Below are 21,434 nucleotides of genomic sequence, written 5' to 3' on the forward strand. Positions count from 1 at the left end.
AAAGAAATTAATCAAGAAATACATAGAATAGGCCCTTTGCACCATGCATCTGTGCTCAACACATCTAAATCAAACTAAAACTGCGGTAATGTCATTAATTACTGAAATAACTTTTGTTGACAGGTTACAACTTTTAATATCTTAATCAGCCCTGATACAAGTTTGCTAGAATTGAAGGGCAGTGGTGATGCTGCCTGTTCCCACCCTTCTTGCTACAGATGCATGCCACTTTGTGAATATGACTGAAAACCAAACAATGTGCATTTATAAATAAACATGACTCAGGCAAAGCCACAGTAATGTTGATGGTCTCTATGAATTGAACATCAAGTGATGGATTGGTTGTGATAAACATCAGCCACTGATATTGCTCTTCACCTGTGAAGCTCAAGATCAGATATTTGTAAGGCCTCTTATATTTGTAATTTGTATGAGTTCTTGTGACCTGTTTCTGGCAATAGAACCTTCTCCACTAATCCATCTTCTGAATTCTGCTTGCTTCTTTCTTGCTTATTATGTATTGCATCTGAATTCTTCATATGTTCATTTGCTTAATTTTGGTGTACAGAATACAGACACAATCAGGAGCTATCTGATTGTTAGGCTTGGTTTCAGGAAAGGCATTCATTTCACTTGCTATCAGTGGAAGAACTGGGGAGCTAATGGTTACAGAGAAGCAGGGCTGTGTACAAAAGCAGCATGTCTCAGCCTCGAAACTTTAATTGTCTTTTACTTCCTATAGATGCTGCATACAACGTTTCTCCAGCACTTTTGTGTATTGCACATATTGGCTCTGTTTGTGTCAGAATCCACTATATTTCCTGTATTAGGCAAAATGCCTGCTCAAAGCTTGATACATTATAAATACAACTATACTAAGTATTACAAATTAAATTAATTAATGACCCTCATCCACTTAAGATTTATTTTTGTATTATTGCCTGCCCTTGCCTAAAGGACTGATTCCGGCTTAACCATACTCCACATTGCCAAGTAGCCCTCCTTCTTTGTAATCAGGTTGATCTACCACAAGGTCATCACAGCTGAACCAGATTCTGCTTTGTAGACTGTAAATAATCCATCAGGAATTGTGCTCAACAAATGAACACTCTGTTATTTCATTCTCTATCTAATCCAGATGCACTAAAATCCATTATAGTGATCAGGTGCTACCTTGATAGTGATCAGCCATCTCCGTATAGACATGGGATTGAACCTTGGATCTGCTAGAGTACTTGGGAATTCTTTTGCTTTTATTGTGTTCAGTCACTGTATAAATATTAAAGAGTGCCCTTGATGCAAAAGTTAAGTGGAATGCACTTCATTATATAAAAAAATACAAATCTTGCGGCATTTGGAACACCTGTTTGCACAGATGCTTTGTGTTTTCTGACTGCCAAGTTTTTGAAAACTATACACAGCTTTTAATTTCGGCAGATGTGCAATGGCAGAAAAATATTTGGTAGCTGTAAAAAAAAAAGACAATGCTGGAGAAACTCAGCTGGTCAAAGTGTGTACTTTATGTAGCAAAGATAAGATACATAACCAATGTTTTGGGCTTGAGCCCTTCATCAAGGTATGAACAAATATTGGCAGCCCTCTGGGACCATGGTCCACCCCCCTGCCCCTTCACCCTACCTTTTTGTTCGGGCACTTGCCAACATTGGATGTGACACTGAGTACAAAAATGATCATGTCATGTTATAGCTGTACAGCACATTGGCAAGATCGCATTTGGAATACTGAGTGTGGTTTTGGTCACTAAATCAGAGAAACCATGCTATTAAGCTAGAGAGGGTGTGAAGAATTTTGCAAGGATATTCTCAGGACTGATAGGCTGGTTCTGTTTTCACTGGAACAAAGCAGGCCGAGGGGAGATGGCTGCTATCTTTTTCCCAGTGTTGGGAAATCCAGTATCTTATTCTATTTCATGGTTTGCACGATTTTATCTGGAAGTGAAAAAGGCAGTCCAATTTCTAATCTGAGCTACCCACTCCAGACAATGAGTAAGACGGCTGTGTTGTTCCCCCATGGTCACTTATCAGAGTAGCACTCACTTCATTTATCCAAGAACAGCAGATAGATGAGTGAACAAGTTCAAACAATTGTTGCCCTGTTGATAAAACATGTTTTAGTACAATTAAGAGCAAAGGCATAATATTGTTTTTTTTTTAAAGAAGGGAATGTTATAGAGACAAGCCTTGTAACCAGGTTTGACTCAATGTTGGGAGAAGCAATTTGATTTCTGTAAGGATGCACAATAGTCATTGACTGATAAAACAATTGAACAATAAAAACAAGAATCCATAAAAGTATTCACACATCTCACCTGGTGCCACAACTCGTACTATCACAGGTTTCTCACCACTTGCCACAAATCCAAAACCATAGACAGGGTCTCGTTTAATCTTCACTTGACGAGTGGTAAAAGCAGAGAAATGGCCACATTCCATGTCATTAAGAGATACTATATGTGTCACATGACTGCAAATGAAGAGATCGAGATCAAAGATCAATCAAGCTTTGTGAAAAGGAAGAAATAGCAGCCTAACAATTACTACAGCTTTAAATTAATCACAAACATTCAGTTAACAAAATGACCCTATAAACTCTGAACCGAAGAAATGCATGTAAATTGGTGATTATGGTTGAGAATTTAATTTTTTATGTTAAAACAGGCACAGGTGAGGACTGCATTTAATTCATCTTTTTAATGCTTTTCTTGGGGTTGGGGAGGGGCATGTCCAAATATGTCCATGCACAGGACCGAAAAAGGCTACAGAGGGTTATAAACTCAGCTAGTGCCATCATGCACATTAGTTTTCACTCCATTAAGGACATTTACAAGAAGCAGTGTCCCAAAAAAGTAGCTTCTATCATCAAGGACCCTCACCACCCTTTTCTCATTGTTACCATCAGGAAGAAGGTACAGGAGCTTGAAGAAACACACTCAACATTACAAAAACAGATTCTTCCCTTCTCCCATCAGATTTCTGAAAGGACAATGAACCTATGGATACTACCTCACCTCTTTTTTTGCACAACTCATTTATTTTTTAAATCTTGTATTTCAGGAATTTTAATTTATAGCAATTTTATGCAAAATACTGCAAAACAACAAATTTTATGACAAATATTCATAACAATAAACCTGATACGGATTCTAATTCTGAAATATTCCACAAAATTTCAAACACTGGAATAGAGCTTGAAAAGTATCATGAGGTAGTGTGAAATAATTACATTCAGGGTTAGATGTAGCTGATATGCTGATCTCAAAATTTTGAACTTCTTCCCCTTATTTTCTACGTTTTTCCAATCTGGATTTACTTTTTTTTTAAAAATGGTTATATCAATGATATGTCCATCTCGAAAAATCAGTGGTGAATTGGTGCAATTCTGAATTTATTTTGGGGCTGTAATGGAGATTTTTTTTAAAATACCTCTAATTTTCAGTTAATGTTGTGTTAAGTGGTGCCAATTCATAGATTTTCATAGAATTTTCCAAACTTCACGTCATTCAGTTCAGAATCAGAATTTGTCATGAATGTGTTATGAAATTTGTTGTTTTGTGGTAGCATTGCAGTGCTAATATTGCTATAAATTACATTTCAAAATAAATAAATAGTGCAAAAAGTGAGGTAATGTCTTTGGTTCATTGATGGCAGAGGGGAAGAAGCTGTCCTTGTGTGCTGGGTTCTTCAGGCACCTGTACCTCCTTCCTGATGGTATCAGTGTGAAGAGGGTATGGCCTGGGTGGTGGGGCCCTTGAGGGTAGAAGTTGCTTTTCTAAGACACCATCTCTTGTTCATGGCCTCAATGGTGTGAAAACTGGTGCCAGTGATGTTGCTGGCTGAGTTAACAATTCTCAAGTTTTTTCCCTGTCCTGTACATTGGCACCTCCATACCAGACAGTGATGCTACTAGACAGAATGCTCTCCACAGTACATCTGTTAAATTTTTGAGAGTCTTCAACGACATACCTAATCTCTTCACAAAGTATAGCTGCTGGCAAGCCTTCTTTGTGATTGCATTGGCATGGAGGCTCCAGGACAGATCCTCAAGAGATGTTGACTCCCAGTAATATGAATTTCTTGACCCTTTCCATTGCCAACTCATCAATAAGGACTGGTTCATGTTCTCCTGCAGTCCACAATCAGCTCTTTGGTTTTGCAATGTTGAGTGCAAGGTTGCTATTGAGCTGTCCCTCCTGTACACTTCTTCATCACTGTCTGTGATTCTGCTAACAACTGTAAGCTCATCAGCAAATTTGTAAATGGCAATTGAATTGTGCCTTACCACACACTCATGGATGCAGTGTAAGTAGAGTGCTTTATTTCTTTACCCATATACGCTGTGTACAGTTTTTTTTTGCACTACCAACAATGGTAATTCCACCTCACTTGCAGAAAAAAAATCTCAGGGTTGTATGTGATGTCATACATGTACTCTGAGAAGAAATCTGAATCTGCTCAGCACACCTTGTTGAGGTGTACCTTTGTTAATAGTCAATTGGGAAGGTCCAGAGCTGTTACAATTTTAAGTATGTATAGCAACATCTTCTTGTCAATTCGGATTTATTTTATTTCCTCTCACCTACAGGATACCATAAGCAGATTTCTGAATGGGAATTACTTTTTCACAAATGAAAAAAAGGAAGCAATGATGCAATATCATGTGGATCAGGTTTGCTGGTGATAAAGGCTTAACCCAGTTGGCAATGATTAGATGGAAGTGGATCAAAACCTCAGGGCTTGTTATATAACCATACCAATTTTCTCCATTGAAGTGGAAGGAAGAGAATCCCTGTTCACCTAATAGGATGCAAGTTTTTTGAGCCAATATCTAGCCGAGCAATGGCACAATTTCAGGCTCCACCAATGGGCTCCATGAGGAGGCCCATAATAGTGCAATTGTTGGAACTTCTGAGAGCAAATGTCAATATGTTGGGGACTTCTACGTTTGTGTATGCATGTGCTGAAGTCTGGAACTTGTTGTCACTTGCATAAGGAATCTGTACAATATTGCCAACACTTCCCTTCAAAATCCAATATCATTTCATTTTGATGGAGATTTTTAGTACACAAATGACCCTTCAAGAGACAGAAATCCATCCTTTTCTACAATAGTTAAAAAAAATCTGATCTGTGTACACACCTTATCTACAATACCTTTTTACTTTTTGTCAGATTTCCACATTATTGTTGTGTATAGTCACATTTATAATGAAAACGGTATAAATTTGTGCCACATAGTAATTGCACTTTCCCATTACTCTATACCAGGTTTGCATCTCTAAGTACGTCAGGCTATATGAAATTATTGAAATAATTGAAATTATTCTGCCTCCCAACTTATCCACACTCATGATGAAAAATATTGAACCTTAGATTATAACGTGGAAGTAAAATGCAACTTAAAATAAGGCTAGAATATATGATTTTGAAATGGGAACTGATTTGACATGCCTTGGACCAATAATCACCTGCCCTCCAAGAAATTTGTTGGCCTTTACTTTATGTGTGCAATAATATTTGAGGTCAGCTTGTTTAACATTAAACATCTTATAAGTGACACACATTTCCTGAAGATAAAGCTTAATTTCTGGCCATGACTTTGAATCACAATTTGAATGAGTGTTAACATTAAAATGGCCACATATATTGATTTAAAATTTTTTTTTAGACATACAGCATGCTAACAGACCATTTCAACCCATGTGTCCATGCTGCCCAATTTACACCCAATTAACTTACACCCCTGGTATGTTTTGAATGGTTGGAGCAAACCAAAGCTCCCAGGGAAAACTCACCTAGACATGGGGAGAATGTAAAAACTCTTTACAGACAGCATGGGATTCAAACTCCAGTCACGATTGCTGGCACTGTAAAGGCTAGCCACAATGCCAATCGTGCCACCCATTGATAATGGAAAATTCATGAGGAATCTTCATATTTTATTTCCTCGAAACAAAGAAGGCCCATCAACCCCATCATTTATTTCCCTGTATTCTATTCTCTCTCAAATGCCCATTGATTCTCTCCTGTGAATTTTTTAAAACCTACTTTCTATGAATAAATAAAGTTTGGGGGAAAAAAAAATCAAGAAAAGCAAAGAGAGAGACAAAAAAGAATGTCTTTAGAATAATCAAGTCTTGAGAATTTCAGTATTTGGGGTTGCTCGAGAGATTTTGGGAAGTAGAAATAAGCAATCTTGGTTTGGGACAAGGTATGAGGTCCAAAATAAGTTCCAGATTGAGCTGAAAAGTAAAATTATGTACAAACAAGATCAACTCAAAGCAGTGGCCAGGTTGTGAAGCCATTCAGTTGTTCCATTATTAAATTAGATTTTGATTGATTTATGACCCATTTTAATTGAGGTAAACAAGCTAAATTTGTGTCAGGGAACAAAAATTATGGTGAAAAGGTACAATACAAATGGAATTTGATCTAAGGGGGGAATACATATTTAAATACAGGGTTGGGAAAGGATAGATTCTACAGCTGACAACAACTACCACCTAGTAGCACTAACTTCTACTGTGATGAAATGCTTTGAAGGACTGGCCATGACCAGAATTAACACGTACCTAACATCTGGACCCACTGCAATTTGCCTCTCATCACAATTGCTCCACAGTAGATGCAATATCACTGTCTCTCCACTCAGCTCTGGATCAGCTCAAAAACAGCATACAGCTGCTCTTCATAGATTACACTCAGTCTTCAATACCATTATTCCCTCAGTGCTGATCAAAAACTAGGTCTTTGTACCCCACTCTACAACTGGATCCTTGACTTTTTCATTGGAAGACCACAGTCAGTATGAATTGGAAACTATGTCTACTCCTCACTGATCATCAACTCATGTGCACCCCAAGGATGCGTGCTTAGCCCACTGCTCTACTCGTTATACACCCATGACTGTGTGGACAGGCACAATTCCAATGCCATCTACAAGTTTGATGATGACACCAGGGTTGTCGGCAGAATCACAAACAGCAATGAGGAAGCGTCCAGGAGGGAGATAGATCAGCTCTTTGAATGGTGTAATGACAACAACCTTGCGCTCAACGTCAGCAAAGGCAAAGAGATGATTGTGGACTTCAGAGGGAAGTCAGGGGAACATGACCCAGTCCTCATTGAGGGCTCAGTAGTGAAGAGAGTCAAGAACTTAAATTTCTGGATGTCAACATTTCCAAGGATCTGCCCTGGAGCCTCCACATTGATGCAATCACAAAGAAGGCTCACCAACAGCTTTACTTTGTGAGGTGTCTGAGACAGTTTGGTATATCACTGAAGACTCTCAAACTTCTACCATTGCATGGTACCATGGAGAGCATTCTGGCTGGTTGCATGCTGCCTTGCATGGAGGTGCCAACTCTTAGGACAAGAATAAACTGCAGAGGGTGGTTAACTCAGCCTGCGACATCACAAGCACCAGACTTCACTCCATCGAGGACATCGACATGAGGTGGTGCCTTAAAAAGCACCCCCACCACCCAGGCCATGCCCTCTTCATTTTGCTATCATCAGGGAAAATGTACAGGAGCCCAAAGACAAGCACTCAACAACACAAGGACAACTCTTACCTGTTACCATCAGATTCCTGAGCAATCAATGAACCAAAGACACTGTCTTATTTTTTGTGCACTGCTATTATTAGAGTATTTTATTTTTTTATAGTAATGTTATAAGATGGTTGTAATATGTATCTTTGCAGGATGATGCTGCCACAAAACACCAAATTTCATGACAAATTCTGATTATGATAGTGTAAGGGTCGGAAAATAAATAAATAAATTGATGTGAGACAGGGGTACAAGGAAGCAAGTAGAATGTTATGAAGCAGGATGTTAACCGAAGAGTGAAAGAAGATGACCAAGCCCCTCCTGCAATGGGATTAAGGAGCCAAATTATTCAGGATGCCACTTGTGACTTTGACTAAGACTCTCGATGTTACTGGCAAATTCAACATATTTATAAAGGGAGCTGTTGGAGAATTGTTGGAGACTTGGACATGAATCTGATAGTGGCTGATCTGATAATAGGCTCATCTCCACCTACCTGCCTTTTTCCCATATCCCTTAAGTGCCCTACTATGTAAAAATCTATCCAACCTTGATAGTGAAGAGGGCATGGCCTGGTGGTGGGGGTCTTTGAGGATAGAGGCTGCTTTATAAGGCACCACCTCATGTAGATCTCCTCGATGGAGTGAAGTCTGGTGCTTGTGATGTCACAGGCTGAGTTAACCACCCTCTGCAGTTTATTTAGATATATTTATTGACATCACCTTCACTTCTTCAATGGGCAGTGAATTTAATCAATTCACCACCCTCTAGGAAAAGAAATCCCTCCTCATCTCTGACCTAAATCTACTACCCAGAATCTTGTTTTGGTCTTCCCCACCAATAGAAACATTTACCTACCTCTAGCTTATCTATGCCTTCCATAATCTTATGTTTCTATAAGACACCCTCTCATTCTTCTAAATTCCAGCTAGTACAGTCCCAAACAACTCAATCTCCATTCATAGACATGAATTGATTTGCATTGTAAGAGCATAAATTTTATTGGTCAAGAATTTACAATCTATAAGGTACTTCTCTTTCCATTGCCCTTGAAGAAAGTCACCCTCAAAAATCTAGCTATCTGTTATGAGAACACGATCACAGCATCTACAGACTTTCATGTTTCACTCTGAACACAATTATGTCAGGCAACTGTTTTAGGTACCTAACAGTTTAATGCTGCTAAGTAGGTTGTGTAGCATGTAAGAGAAAACACCATAATGAATTATGTTTATATATTATGTTTGAAAATACTCTGCTATTTAATTAGATTATTACTAAACTGATTGTAACTTCAACCATTTCTTGAAGCGGCCATAGGAGATAAAGATATTATCAACGTTTTGGGCCTGAGCCCTTCATCAAGGGCCCAAAAGACTGTAAATCAGATTGTAAGAGGCACTTTGGCAATTCCTGCCAGTGGCGAATCTGTCTGCCTTGCAGCAGGCAAAATAAAATTTCATGTAATATGACAATTATATTGCTATGACAATAAATTGAATCTTGAATGCATCTTTACCTCCTATGGACATTGTGAGACTTGCCGAGTTCCTCCAGCATTTCTGTGTTTTTACTACCCATCTAGTAGCAGCTCCAACTTTCTAGAATGAGTTATTTTGGAAATTAATTTGCAAATCAGTCAGAAGTGAAAGTTGTGCTCATGCTTTCATTGAGCAGAATGGGCCAATGACCTAACAATGAGCTGTTCCGGATCACTCTGTGAAGAGATTGTTGGGGGTTGGGGGTGGGGGGGAAGAGTGTGGGTGGTTTGCTTAAAGAAACAAATTACATTGATTTTCCCTTGATCACTTGCATATTAAGAACAAGGAAGTGGATAATATGAGGACAATATGACAAAGAAGTTTTTTCTGTATTACCACACTGAGTTGAAAAAGACCTAATCTATTTTTCCAAGGATCCATGAATAATATTTTTAAAGTTAAATTGCTCTCAGGATTGAAATAACTTAATCAGCAGAAATTGACACAACAAATTCTGCTGGGAATTTCACCTAGTGAAATATTGCACCACCATAATGCATTTTTTGGCAGAATCTGATTGATTAAAAGCCAAATATATTACTACCTTTAATTTGTTAATTTAATACTTTCAATGCAGTTTGATTAACAACAGTTATGACTTCAGTGTTTTTTGACTCGGGCATTGCTTCCCATGCTCTTTGAATGCAGGCTCCAAAACATTCTAGACTTTTCAGATTCAGACTTTCAAAAACCAATGTATCATTTTTGCTATGATTAAAGGAATAAGACGGAAAATATGTCATTGGTAGTTGCAGTACATTTGAATTGGAAAATTAATGATGTGAATAGATGAGGAGGTCAAAATGCCTATAAAACTTTGTGCATTAACTTAATGCAGTCCAAGGTCAGCAATCTAACACACATCAGTTTTATGTTCCACCAACATAGTATTCAGAGCATCTGTGCATATAATTTTAAGGAAAGAATAAGGTACAGGTTTGCCTGATATATGTTGAGTTTTAGTGAATGGAACATTGGATTCTAAATGCTTTTAGTTGTTTTTAATCAGGTAATCATCCATTAAAAAATGTTATTGGGCAGCTAAGAATTGGGATGAGTATGGTGTACCCACCGTAACCATCATGGCACATGTGTTTCTATAATTGTACATTGTGTCGTTGTATTTCAATATTAGAGATATTGTAGCTTTGAAACACGTCAAGACTTGGGCACCCCAAGCCTGCATCCTTAATGCAATTCTCTATTCCCTGTACATCCATGACTGCGCAGCCAAGTTCAGTTTCGACTCAATCTACTAACTTACTGACATCACCCCCGTTGTTGGCTGAATATCTGAAAATGATGAGTTGGTATTCAGAATGATCAAGTACCTGTTGTGTTGGTGCCAGAACACAATGTTAATGTAATTTGTTTCTTTAAGCAAACCACCCACACTCTTCCCCCCCCACCCCCCAACAATCTCTTCACAGAGTGATCAGGAACAGCTAATTGTTAGGTCATTGGCCCATTCTGCTCAATGAAAGCATGAGCACAACTTTCATTAATGACTCATTTGCAAATTAATTTCCAAAATAACTCATTCTAGAAAGTTGCTCTCAATGTCACCAAGACCAAAGAGCCTATTGTTGATTTTAAGAGAAGGCCAAATGCCCATATTCATGGGAAGGAGGTGGAGAGGGTTAGTACCTTCAAGCTCCTGGGAGTCCATATTTCAGAATACTTCTTTTGGAGCCAGCACATCGAGACAACCATGAATAAGGCGAAGCAGTACCTACGCTTTCCAAGAAGTCTGAGGGGATTTGGCCTGCCATTGAATATTGTGCCAAACTTCTGCAGGTGGATCGTGGAAAGCATCACAGCTTGGTTTGATAATTCAAGTGCCTAGCAACACAGAAGGCTGCCAACATGGCCGTCCATCACAGACTCTGATCCCATCCATTGGAAATATCAACATCAGGTGCTGCCTCAAGAAAGTAGCTGACATTACAGAGAACCCCCATCCATTCCAGTCACAACCTCTTCTCAGTTATCCAAGGTAGAGGAGCTAAAAGACCAGCATCTCAAGAACTGTTTCTTTCCAATGCTTATCAGGCTCTTGAACCTCTTCCTCCTGTTACGCGAGTCATGGACTGCTCCCACTCTGCCAAAAGGACTATCTGTGCTAATGTAATACTTTTTTTCCTTGCACTGTTATTATTTATTATCTATCTTTTGTTTATTATCATTTTAAATTAAAGTATACCATTAAACTTGTTTTTTATATAAATGTGACTGCAGTAAGAATTTCAGTGTATATGAACGTTGTATAATGTATAGGACAATAAATATGATTATTATTAATACCAAAATTTGTGGAAGAATATTTTTGATTTACATTTCTAACATACTGGAAGATCATTAGGCCTGATACTCAACTCAAAATATCTGGTGTGTTTAGGAAGAGAATGGATAAAAGTGTATATGATCATATATATCTCACTAGAATCAAAGTTCTGGAAATGCATCATTCATTACCCATCACTTTATCCATGATCTTATAAGTGACAGCAGAGTAAAATAATCCTTTTTACCTGTCTAGATTCCAGTAATGAGTCAAATTGACTGATTAGTTATGAAAGAGAGCAAGGATTAGTATAGATTTCCTTCAGGATTCTTTAGTTACAATCATTCATAACACAGGAGAACAATTTTTCCCCCACCAAAAGGTTTGCTTCCTGAAAGAAATTGTAGATTATAATAGACAACTTCATGCTGAACACAAAAGATAATTTTCTATTTTCTATATCAGGTAGGAATGTGGAGAGCATAAAATTAACTTTTATTGAATTTAACATGTTTAATCACATAACAATGCTGAGCCAAGCTCTCAGGTTGACTGCATGTTGCAAACAAATGTGAGGAGCCCAGGATTTGTCTTGGTTACCAATTTTACATCCTAAGTAGGTTTTCTTAATAAGTGTAGTCATGAGCCTTAATCATATACTCGCCCCAAATGTAACAATGTATCGCAGATGTTGCGGCATTGATGAGACATTTCTGTTGTATTGAAACAAAGACAATAAATGCTATTGTTAAGTACATTCATTACACTATTGCTGAAGAACATGTGCATCAACACATGTTCAATCTATATTAATATAATCCACAGCATCTGTATATGTGAGCTGCTTTTATAGCCTGTCTGCATCTATCCTGACTAAGGCTGCCTAGGCCAAAGACATGCCAGATGTGTTTGGACTGACTAAATAAAACAGCTTGTTTTGTGGGCAATATACAAGTAGAATTAAAGTATGACAGGAAATCACAAAATATGTTATATCTAAAAAATGGTGCATGTTAGGAAATTTTTAAGGTGATTTATGTGATCAGCAGCCCAAAATGCATAAAATACACTCAAAAGTGATATGGAGGCAAAATCTTTGTTGTTCAGTGCAATTAATGAATAATCTTAACATCATTTTGAACCTGTTGGTCGGGGTGCAATAAAAAAGAAATTTCAGATCGTCCTCATGATATATGGGTTGGAAGTTCCACTGTAAGTAAAAAAAAATACACATTGAAGTAGCAAAATAGCCTGGGATGCAGTGGAGTTACTGACAAAGCATATTGGCAGAAGATGAAAGTATTTGTCTTATTTATTTAAGTAGAATAAATACAGACGATTTAAAGCAATGTAAGATAGAGGGAGAAAATAGGTTATGGAGAGATGATGCCAGGAGTCATCTGCATTTTGAGCAGATATAAGCACTTTGCTGTAGTTTTCAAAGACAGTAGCTGAAGAATGACTGTTTTGAAGTGGAGAAATATCAGTTAAAGGTAAGGAGGCAATACCAAGGATAGAGTTCCTAAGTAGTCCTGGAAGTCATTGAGGGAACATTGATGGGCAGCATTAGAAAGAGGATAAAGAGATAAAAAGGGAAGTTCCACATACAAGGGCCAAATAATAGCTAAACTTATGGGGTGGCATTTGTCTTGGACTACAAAGTGTGAAAAAGTAAGTGTGGCTGAACTAGTTTCTCCAGCATGGTGTTTTTACTTCAACCATGGTGTCTGCAGATTTCCGGGTTTTACTTCTGTTCGCATTTACTCACTGGCAATGCTAAATCCGCATGTCCCCACTCATGAACAAACTCAGAGCTAAGCTGGTTTTGAATAGATACTGATTTGTCAGCTAAAAATACTGTTGATGTAGAATGACAAATGAAGTGCAAGTTATTTCCAGGAGTTCACAATATACAAAAGTAGTCAGTGCAGCTGACTAATCACAAGAGGGATTGGAGAAACTCCAATCATCTAGTCAAAGAGAAGCATCTCTATTCAGGGACGTAGCACAGAGGGAAACTAGAAGTAGCAAAAATATTCATTGGTCATGCCTCATGCAATGTAAACTAGGAATGTCTAGTCCACACAAGGGGGGAAACGTGGGTACCCCACTGATATATGCCCAACTATGGACAATGTGAACAGTTCATTGGGCATTTTAACTTTTCTACATAGAGACGGTAAAAGCTCTTGTCTTCTGAACCCAGTAACAATATTTCATTACCATTCTGAGGTGTAGTTTCCACCAAGTACATGGAAGTATATTTGTTATGAAAGATTAGAATCATCAGATACCACCTCAATTTGCTGGAGAAACTCAGCAGTTCAAGCTCAAAATGTCAACCATTCTTGTCTCTCACTGAGAGAAACATTAACATCCATAGATGCTGTGATTATAGGGTAATACACAAAAGTGCTGGGTAAACTCAGCAGCTCGGTGAAAGCATCGAACTAATGTGGAGGAAGTTTAAAGACTGCTTATTTTGGGAATGTGCATCATCCACGTGACATCATGTAATAAGTTACATTCAACACAAACAGAATAAAGAGTGATCACAGTTCCTATTATGTGAGACTATTCTAAAAGGTAAATGCAAGATAGAATTGGTGACAAGGATCAAAACAAAAAATTCTGCATTCCAGATGACAGAATCTATGGGATTTGGCGTAAAAAGGACAACAAAAATGGTGACCGGGATGACAGTGACCAGTAATGGAATTAAAGCATGTGTTAATCAGCAGTGGAAAAATTTGCAATGAAGAAAACGAAAGAGTGAGAATAAACAGTACTTGGATGGCAGATTTACTTTGGTACTGAATATTATTGAAAATGGCAGGAGGATATTTTGGGAACATAGAGACTGAAGACTGGTATGATTATGTAGATAGGCTTAATATATACTGCATTGACCGTGATTTGAGAGGCACTGAAGCTTGGAATTTAAAAAAAGGCATTATTTTTGAGTGAGGTGGAGAGCAGAACATACTGTAAAACCACAGACCAAGCCTTATAAAGAGTTATTTGACCTTATTGGAGACCATCTGTCTCAAAAACCAAGTGGTCACAGAAAGATACGAATTCTATACAAGAGAACAAAAGGCTGGTGAAACAGTAAGCCCAATATATGGCCAAATTGCTTAAGTTGTTGGAGACATGTAGTTTTGGAAATTTTTTGATGAGGCCTTGAGAGACATGTTGATAATCACTTTTCTCTGGGACTGCTCCCTCAGGGATTCTCTCATTCACTCATTCCTTCCTGCTAATCACCCCTTCACTGCCTACCGCTCTGACTGCAAAAAAAAACACTGTACTTGCACCCACACCATTTCTCTCACCACCATGGAAGGAAAGGCTGAACAAGCAATATCATAGAGGAGAGACTAAATGGTTAAGTTTGTTCGTTTGTCATCTGTTGTTGGTTGAAGGGGTTTCGAATAGATACTGATTTGTCAGCTAAAAATACTGTTGATGTAGAATGACAAATGAAGTGCAAGATATTTCCAGGAGTTGGCTTAAATCAAGTACAAACATTGATATTCAGTGATGAGGCTGAATGATCTGTTTCTCTGCTATACAGTATATTCTGTGTAATGCTCTGAATGATAATTGTACAAGTCCAGAGCAAGTTAGATATTAGAAGACTATTCTGTTCCCAGAAAGTAGTGAATCTTTGATGTGAACTACTAAGGCAATGGCAAGTAATTTTCAGAAATCTTTCAAGCAAGAACTTGGTTCGGTTGGAGATAACTTATTAATGTTTGGTGTTGCAAGGAATTATCTGCTATAAAATGGTCTCCTGAATTAGTTCCAATCAATGGATGGTGATCATGCCAGGGTGGGCTTTGAAGAGAAACTTACAGGATTTTATTGCTAGAATTAGTTTGCCACATGGTACATTTTGTTATGCCAAAAAATCTTTACAAATTCCTGTTCTTTTGTGTATATTTCTTAGCCTGTTGTACTTTAAAAACTGTAATTGGCCAGTTGTTATTTATATACCCATTGCCAATTCTTGAAGCATTAATACTCATTCCCTCTACCTGTATTGTGATTGGCATCCACCTTGGTCTTGTGCCATCACCAGAATGGAATGTTCTGAAGGTTGTCTGGAGCTCTGGATAGAATTACACAGTCAACAGTCTTGGACCTGAGATTAAATAAGAAAAAGTGTTAATGAATTGTAAACTGTAATAAAATTCTGAGAAGACCTTGTCATTGCTGATGTAAAATATTCTTGTAAGAAACATGCTCTAAACAGATAAGACATTTGTGGTTAATATTCATGTTTGTATGGCCTGTGAACAGAGGCCTATCTCAAGACAGGAATCCTTCATAATTTGCTGTTCCAGTACCTTACTTTATAGTTATCTATATTAAAATGTAACTGCCCAATTGTTTAATATCTCCAGGATATACAATAAATGCTATTTATCTCTTATATTGCTCTCTATCCATATAACTTCTCTCCATCAGTCACATTGCAGGATGCATTTTCCGATTCAGATTTATTGTCAGAGTACATACATGATATCACATACAACCATGAGATTCTTTTTCCTGCCGGCGTGGCAGAATTACCATTTATTGGCAATGCAAATAAATTGTACAAAATGTACACCTGTAAATAAATAACTAAATAAATAGATAAAAACTGTCAATAAGCTGACTGCAATACAGAGAGAAAAAGAGGAACAAAAGTAAGAGTCCTTAAATGAGGTGCTGTTGGAGTCTGATGGACATGGGGGGAGCAGCTGTTCCTGAGCCTTGTGGTGCAAGTCTTATGGCAGCTATACCTCCTTCCTGATGGTAGCAGTGAGCACCCAGTGTGTGCTGGGAGGTGTGGATCCTTGATAATCGCTGCTGCTCTCTGACAGCAGTGTTCTCTGTAGGTATTCTCGATGGTTGGGAGGGTTTACCAGTGATGTCCTGGGCTCCATACACTACATTCTGGAGGGCTTTATCTTCAGGGGCATTGGTGTCCCCATACCAGACAGTGATGCAACCGGTCAGCACACTTCCCAGCACACATCTTAAGATATTTGCCAGGGTTTCTGATGTCATACAAAACCTCCACAAACCCCCGAGGAAGTAAAGGCGCTGACATCCTTTCTTCACATCTTTTCCACAAGATTGCTTATGAATAGTGTCAGCCCAAGAGAAAGAACGGAGTGGAGATAATACTGATTTCATTTCTGTTTATACATTCACTTCTCACAGTAGCTTCCCTTGATGATGTATTTACAGTTAGTAAATACAAAGCATAACATGCAAACTTCAAAGCTTGGACAATTGATGTTCAAAATGCATTCATTTTCTGTTTAATTTGGGATGCTTTCGTAGGGTTTCGTCATGCTGCCAGCTTATGAAAATTGTCAGATATTCTTTAGCCTGGAGATTCTTATCACCATTCTATGGTCTAGTTCTGATAGCATTGAGACTTAAAAATCATAAAAATGGAGATTCAAATTGCCATTTATGTCACTTGATACCTTATGTCATAAGGGGACTAGTCAATGTTTTATATACAATATTTTTAGCATATTTAAAAAAAAAATCATGCATATATTGCAGCAAAGCATCTTAGGAACATTCAACATCTTGAGCTTGCTCTGCCAATTGGACTGGAGCAGGTACACTTCGTATCTTTAATCGAACATCCCTAATTTGTCCTATCACTTTAATCCCTTGTCCATTTAAAACCAATTTGTCATGTTTCTGAAAGTTTGAATTGATACTGCCTCAACAGGTTTTATAATCTGAAAGAGAACAAATTTTTTCTCAAAAGGAGCAGTGTATATCTTTCAGTAAATATATTGTGACTCCAATATTGTGCCCTCACTGGCCTCTAATTTAAACCTATAGTTGTCTATCCTTTATAGATTTAAAAGGATGAGGTGAAATGGTAAATCTAAGTTTTGAATTTTTCAACTGTCCTGGCATCAGCAGGTTTTTTTGGGGAAACAGTCTAGATTTCCAATGTCACTGGATTTTCAGATATTGTCCTTGAACTAAGCTCTTAGTATCTTTTGGAGTATGACACTTGGATTAGACTTTAGCACTTGAGAAATTATTTCTCTCCATCCGGAAGCTTTTAATCTTTAATTATCATGAATACTCCAATTAGATCATCCTTTACCTCACTTCTTGAAGAAATGCTTGTTTAGCTTATGCAAATTGTTGTCATGTATTAACATTTTAAGTCAAGTAATATTTAATGGGGAAATTTCATTTAATTTGCATGCAAGGTTCTTTATTTTGTTTGTGATTTCTTCTTTCTTTAACCTTAGGATTTTCCCCATTTACTCTGTTCAACCCCAAGGATATTCCAGTACTGATCAAGGCGTGCTAGTTATTGAAAGTAGAGACTCCCTTTTTGCCTGAAGCTGTGTGTGCACCAAAAAATGAGAGAACATTCTACTTATTCTTTACACACCAGAGATCTATGATGATTAAAAAATATTATTATAACGTCAGCTATTAACTATCACACAGTACTGAAGAAATAAGTTTTTGTTAGCCGCTGACCTGAAATCACATCAAATAATCAAACAAACATTTGTGTCAATAGAGTCCAACTGGCTATGATTAACACTATTTGGAGACCATTGTTTGCTCTCCATGACACTCTTCCAACTGGGTCTTAAAGCTGACCGTATGAACCATGAAGTATTGTTTGAAATCACATGCCATTCATCATTTTCCATTTGGAATTGCGAACCAATTCTCAAGAAATAATTGCTATCTTTTTTAATAAGAGGGAGCTGAAAATGTTTTGTTCCTGCATCGATGTTTCAAGCTGTAATCTACCATCAGAATGAAAGAAATATTTCTAAAATAAGTTAAAATTAAGGTTTTACAAACAAATCTGTAGAAACTGCTTACTTCTATTCATCCTTCTCTCCTCCAATATTTCTTGGCATCTAGTCCTGAATCTTAATATAATCCAAATAATGAATTGACTCATTTTGTCAATTATCCTATTCAAACATTTCCATTAACAGCACCGTGAGATTTGTCAATTTAACTTAGCTTTGCACTAATGTTATAACACCACACTAACTTCTCCGTATTCCAACATTAACCCCTTCTCGACATCCCCAGACTAGATACGAAGTGTACCTGCTCCAGTCCAATTGGCAGAGCAAGCTCAAGATGTTGAATGTTCCTAAGATGCTTTGCTGCAATAATATGCATGATTTAAAAAAAATGCCAAAAATATTTGTATATAAAACATTGTCTAGTCCCCTTATGACATAAAGGGGTTTGGCCCCAAACATTGCCCACTCTTTTCCTCCTACTAATGCAACTTGACCCACTGATTTCTTCCAGCAGATTGTATTTAACATTCAACAACATCTGTTGCCAACTTTGGACCCACATTGCTATTTGAAAAGATGGTTGTCATAATAACAAAATGTTAATTTGACAGCACAACAATGTTCACACCCCATTAAGATCTGCTGATGCACATACTTTCTGCAACCAATGCATTTTTCTTAACAAGTTTTGATACAAAGTTTAACTACCCACAAGAAATAGATATAGGAGTAGCCACTCAATCATTTGTGACTGCTCCACATTTAATAGTTACTGCAGATCTTCTACCTCCGTGCCACTTGTTCATTAAACTTGTATCACTTAATTCCGTGAATAACTAAAAGAAATCTTTCAACCTTTGCCTTGAATATAATCAGCAACTAAGCCTCTACAATGTGTTGAATTCTAAATATTCACCACCTTCTATGGAAAAAATTATTGCCTCTATTCTGATTAGCTGACTTTTTATTTTGAGATTATGACCCCTGATTCTAGACATGCCAATCAGTCTCTGAGGACCAAACCTTTAATGCCAAACAAATTGACATTATGGGTAGTCCCATTTGCCAGTATTTTGTCCATATGCTTCTAAGTCCTTCCAAGCATAAATCTGAACATCAGAATATCTATAAGATCACTCCTGACGCCCCTATGCAGTATGGAATAAAAGCCCAGCCTATCCAACCTCTAGTTCTGTCAATATCCTAGTGAATATTCTCTACATTCCTTCCAATTTATTGATGTTCTTCATATAACTAGGAAACCACAAGTATGCACATCACTCTAAATGTGGTCTCACCAAAACCTTGTACAGCTGTATCATAAACTCCCAATTTTTGTACTCAAAATCAAGTGTGACAGATGCCTTTTCACCCTTGTGATAGTACAGATTCTATCACCAAAGTGTATATGTACATATGTACAGATGGTAGTGTAGGATGACTGTGATTGGCTGAGAGTGTAGCCACACCTAGTGGCAGGTTTTAAAGGATTGCTCCTAGCCAGACCAGGTCATTCAGGACTGTTCGACCTACTTGTGATATGCTCCAGTCTTTTAGTTAATAAAAGCCTTGGTTTGGATCAACAAGTCTTTGGTTCTTTCGACGCGCATTACAACCACCTTCTAGGAACTAAGCACCTGTACTGTTAGGTCTCTCTACTCAGCTACACACACTAGAATCCTGTCATTCACCTTGCAAGTCTTATCCTTGATTCACCCCACACTTGTCAGTATTGAATTCCATTTGCCTCTCCTTGGCCAACATTCTCAACTGATCTAGATCCAGTTGAAAATTTAAATATCCTCTTCACAGTCCACTTTTTGTATAATTTGCAAATATTCTAATTGTTAACTACATTTTCGTTCAAATTGTTAATGAAAATGGCAAACTACAGCGAACTCACCCTCGACCCCCGCAACTCACCAATGATCACAGGTCTCCATCAGGGGAAAATCCCTCCAATCATACCTTCTAAATTTTTCCGGCAAGCCAATTTTGAATCCAGTAGGTCCCCAGTGATCTAACCTTCCAGACTAACCTGGCATGCAGAACCTTGTCAAAAGCCTTGCTAAAGTGCGTATTTGCCACACTCACTGCCCTCCCCTCATCAGCTCTATTCATTGCCTTTTCAAACAACTATCAGATTTGAGAGGGATGAAATTGACTACCTCCAATCAGTCCCTTTCCAATTGCTGATAGATTCTCTCCTCAGCATCCTCTTCAGCAATTTTCTGACCACTGACATCAAGCTCACTGGCCTGTAGTTCTCTGGTTTGTCCTTGCTGCCTTTTCAATAATGGGACAACATTAGCCACCCTCCAGTCTTCTGGCGATTCCCCTGAGGTCAAAGATGCTGTAAATATCTCAGAAAGTGCCTCTGAAATTTATTCCCCAGTTTCATACGAAGTGTAAGGATGGACTTCCTCTGGCCCCCGGGGATTTGGCTACTTTAGTACACTTCAAGGCTGCCTGGTATGTCTCACATGGTTTAGGACCTCACTACTGTTTCCTTCAATTCTTTGGCTTCTGTGATCTCCACAGTAAAAATTGAGAAGGATTTATTTAAAATCTCATGTCCTGGGGCTCCATGCAAAACATAGATCTTTAATGGGAACAATTCTCTTCCTAGCCATCCTTTTAATATACCTATAAAATCTCTTGGTTTTTCCTTTATCTTGTTTGCTAGCCCCATTCAATGACTTGTTCTGATTGGCTTCTTAAATATATTCCTACCCTTCTTGTACTCATCAAGGGATCCCCTCTTCTTTTCCCTGACCAGACCATCTATATCCCATGTCAAATAGTGTTCCTTGAGCTTACCAGCCTTCACATTAACAGGAACATGAGGCACCTGAATTCTTACTAACTCACCTTTAAATGTATCCCATATTTCAGCTGTCCCCTTACCTGCAAACATGAACTTTTGCTAGTTCCAATCTAATTGTTCTAAAATCAGCTTTTCCCCTATTTTAGGACTATAAGAACATGGAATATATTGTTGTCATTTAATTTATTGTAATGTTGTTGCTTATGTACTTGTTTGGCTGCAGTAAGTCAGAATTTCAGTGCATTTGTACATATCTGTACTTATGAATATGACTCTATGACATCACCATGACAGTCACCTCAGTTGCCTACACTATTGCATCCTGAAGAGGAGGTCCAGAGTTGAGCCCTCTCAGTAAGGCACTCAATATTATTGATTGAGAAAGTTCTCTTTG

General features: G+C 37.9%; 1 protein-coding gene across 1 annotated transcript in view; it reads right to left on the minus strand.

The window, feature by feature from the left end:
• frmpd3 (FERM and PDZ domain containing 3) overlaps positions 1-21,226 on the minus strand; it is a 127,196-nt gene extending 105,970 nt beyond the window's left edge. The window contains exons 1-3 of the mRNA XM_069893104.1: positions 21,121-21,226; positions 15,436-15,542; positions 2,330-2,484 (exon numbers count right to left, since the gene is read on the minus strand). Of these exons, the coding sequence (XP_069749205.1) occupies positions 2,330-2,484; positions 15,436-15,473 (193 nt within the window). The 5' untranslated portion in view covers positions 15,474-15,542; positions 21,121-21,226. The remainder of the gene's footprint in view (positions 1-2,329; positions 2,485-15,435; positions 15,543-21,120) is intronic.
• Positions 21,227-21,434: the final 208 nt, after the last annotated feature.

Source organism: Narcine bancroftii, chromosome 8 (genome assembly GCF_036971445.1).
Source record: "Narcine bancroftii isolate sNarBan1 chromosome 8, sNarBan1.hap1, whole genome shotgun sequence".
Taxonomy (NCBI): domain Eukaryota; kingdom Metazoa; phylum Chordata; class Chondrichthyes; order Torpediniformes; family Narcinidae; genus Narcine; species Narcine bancroftii.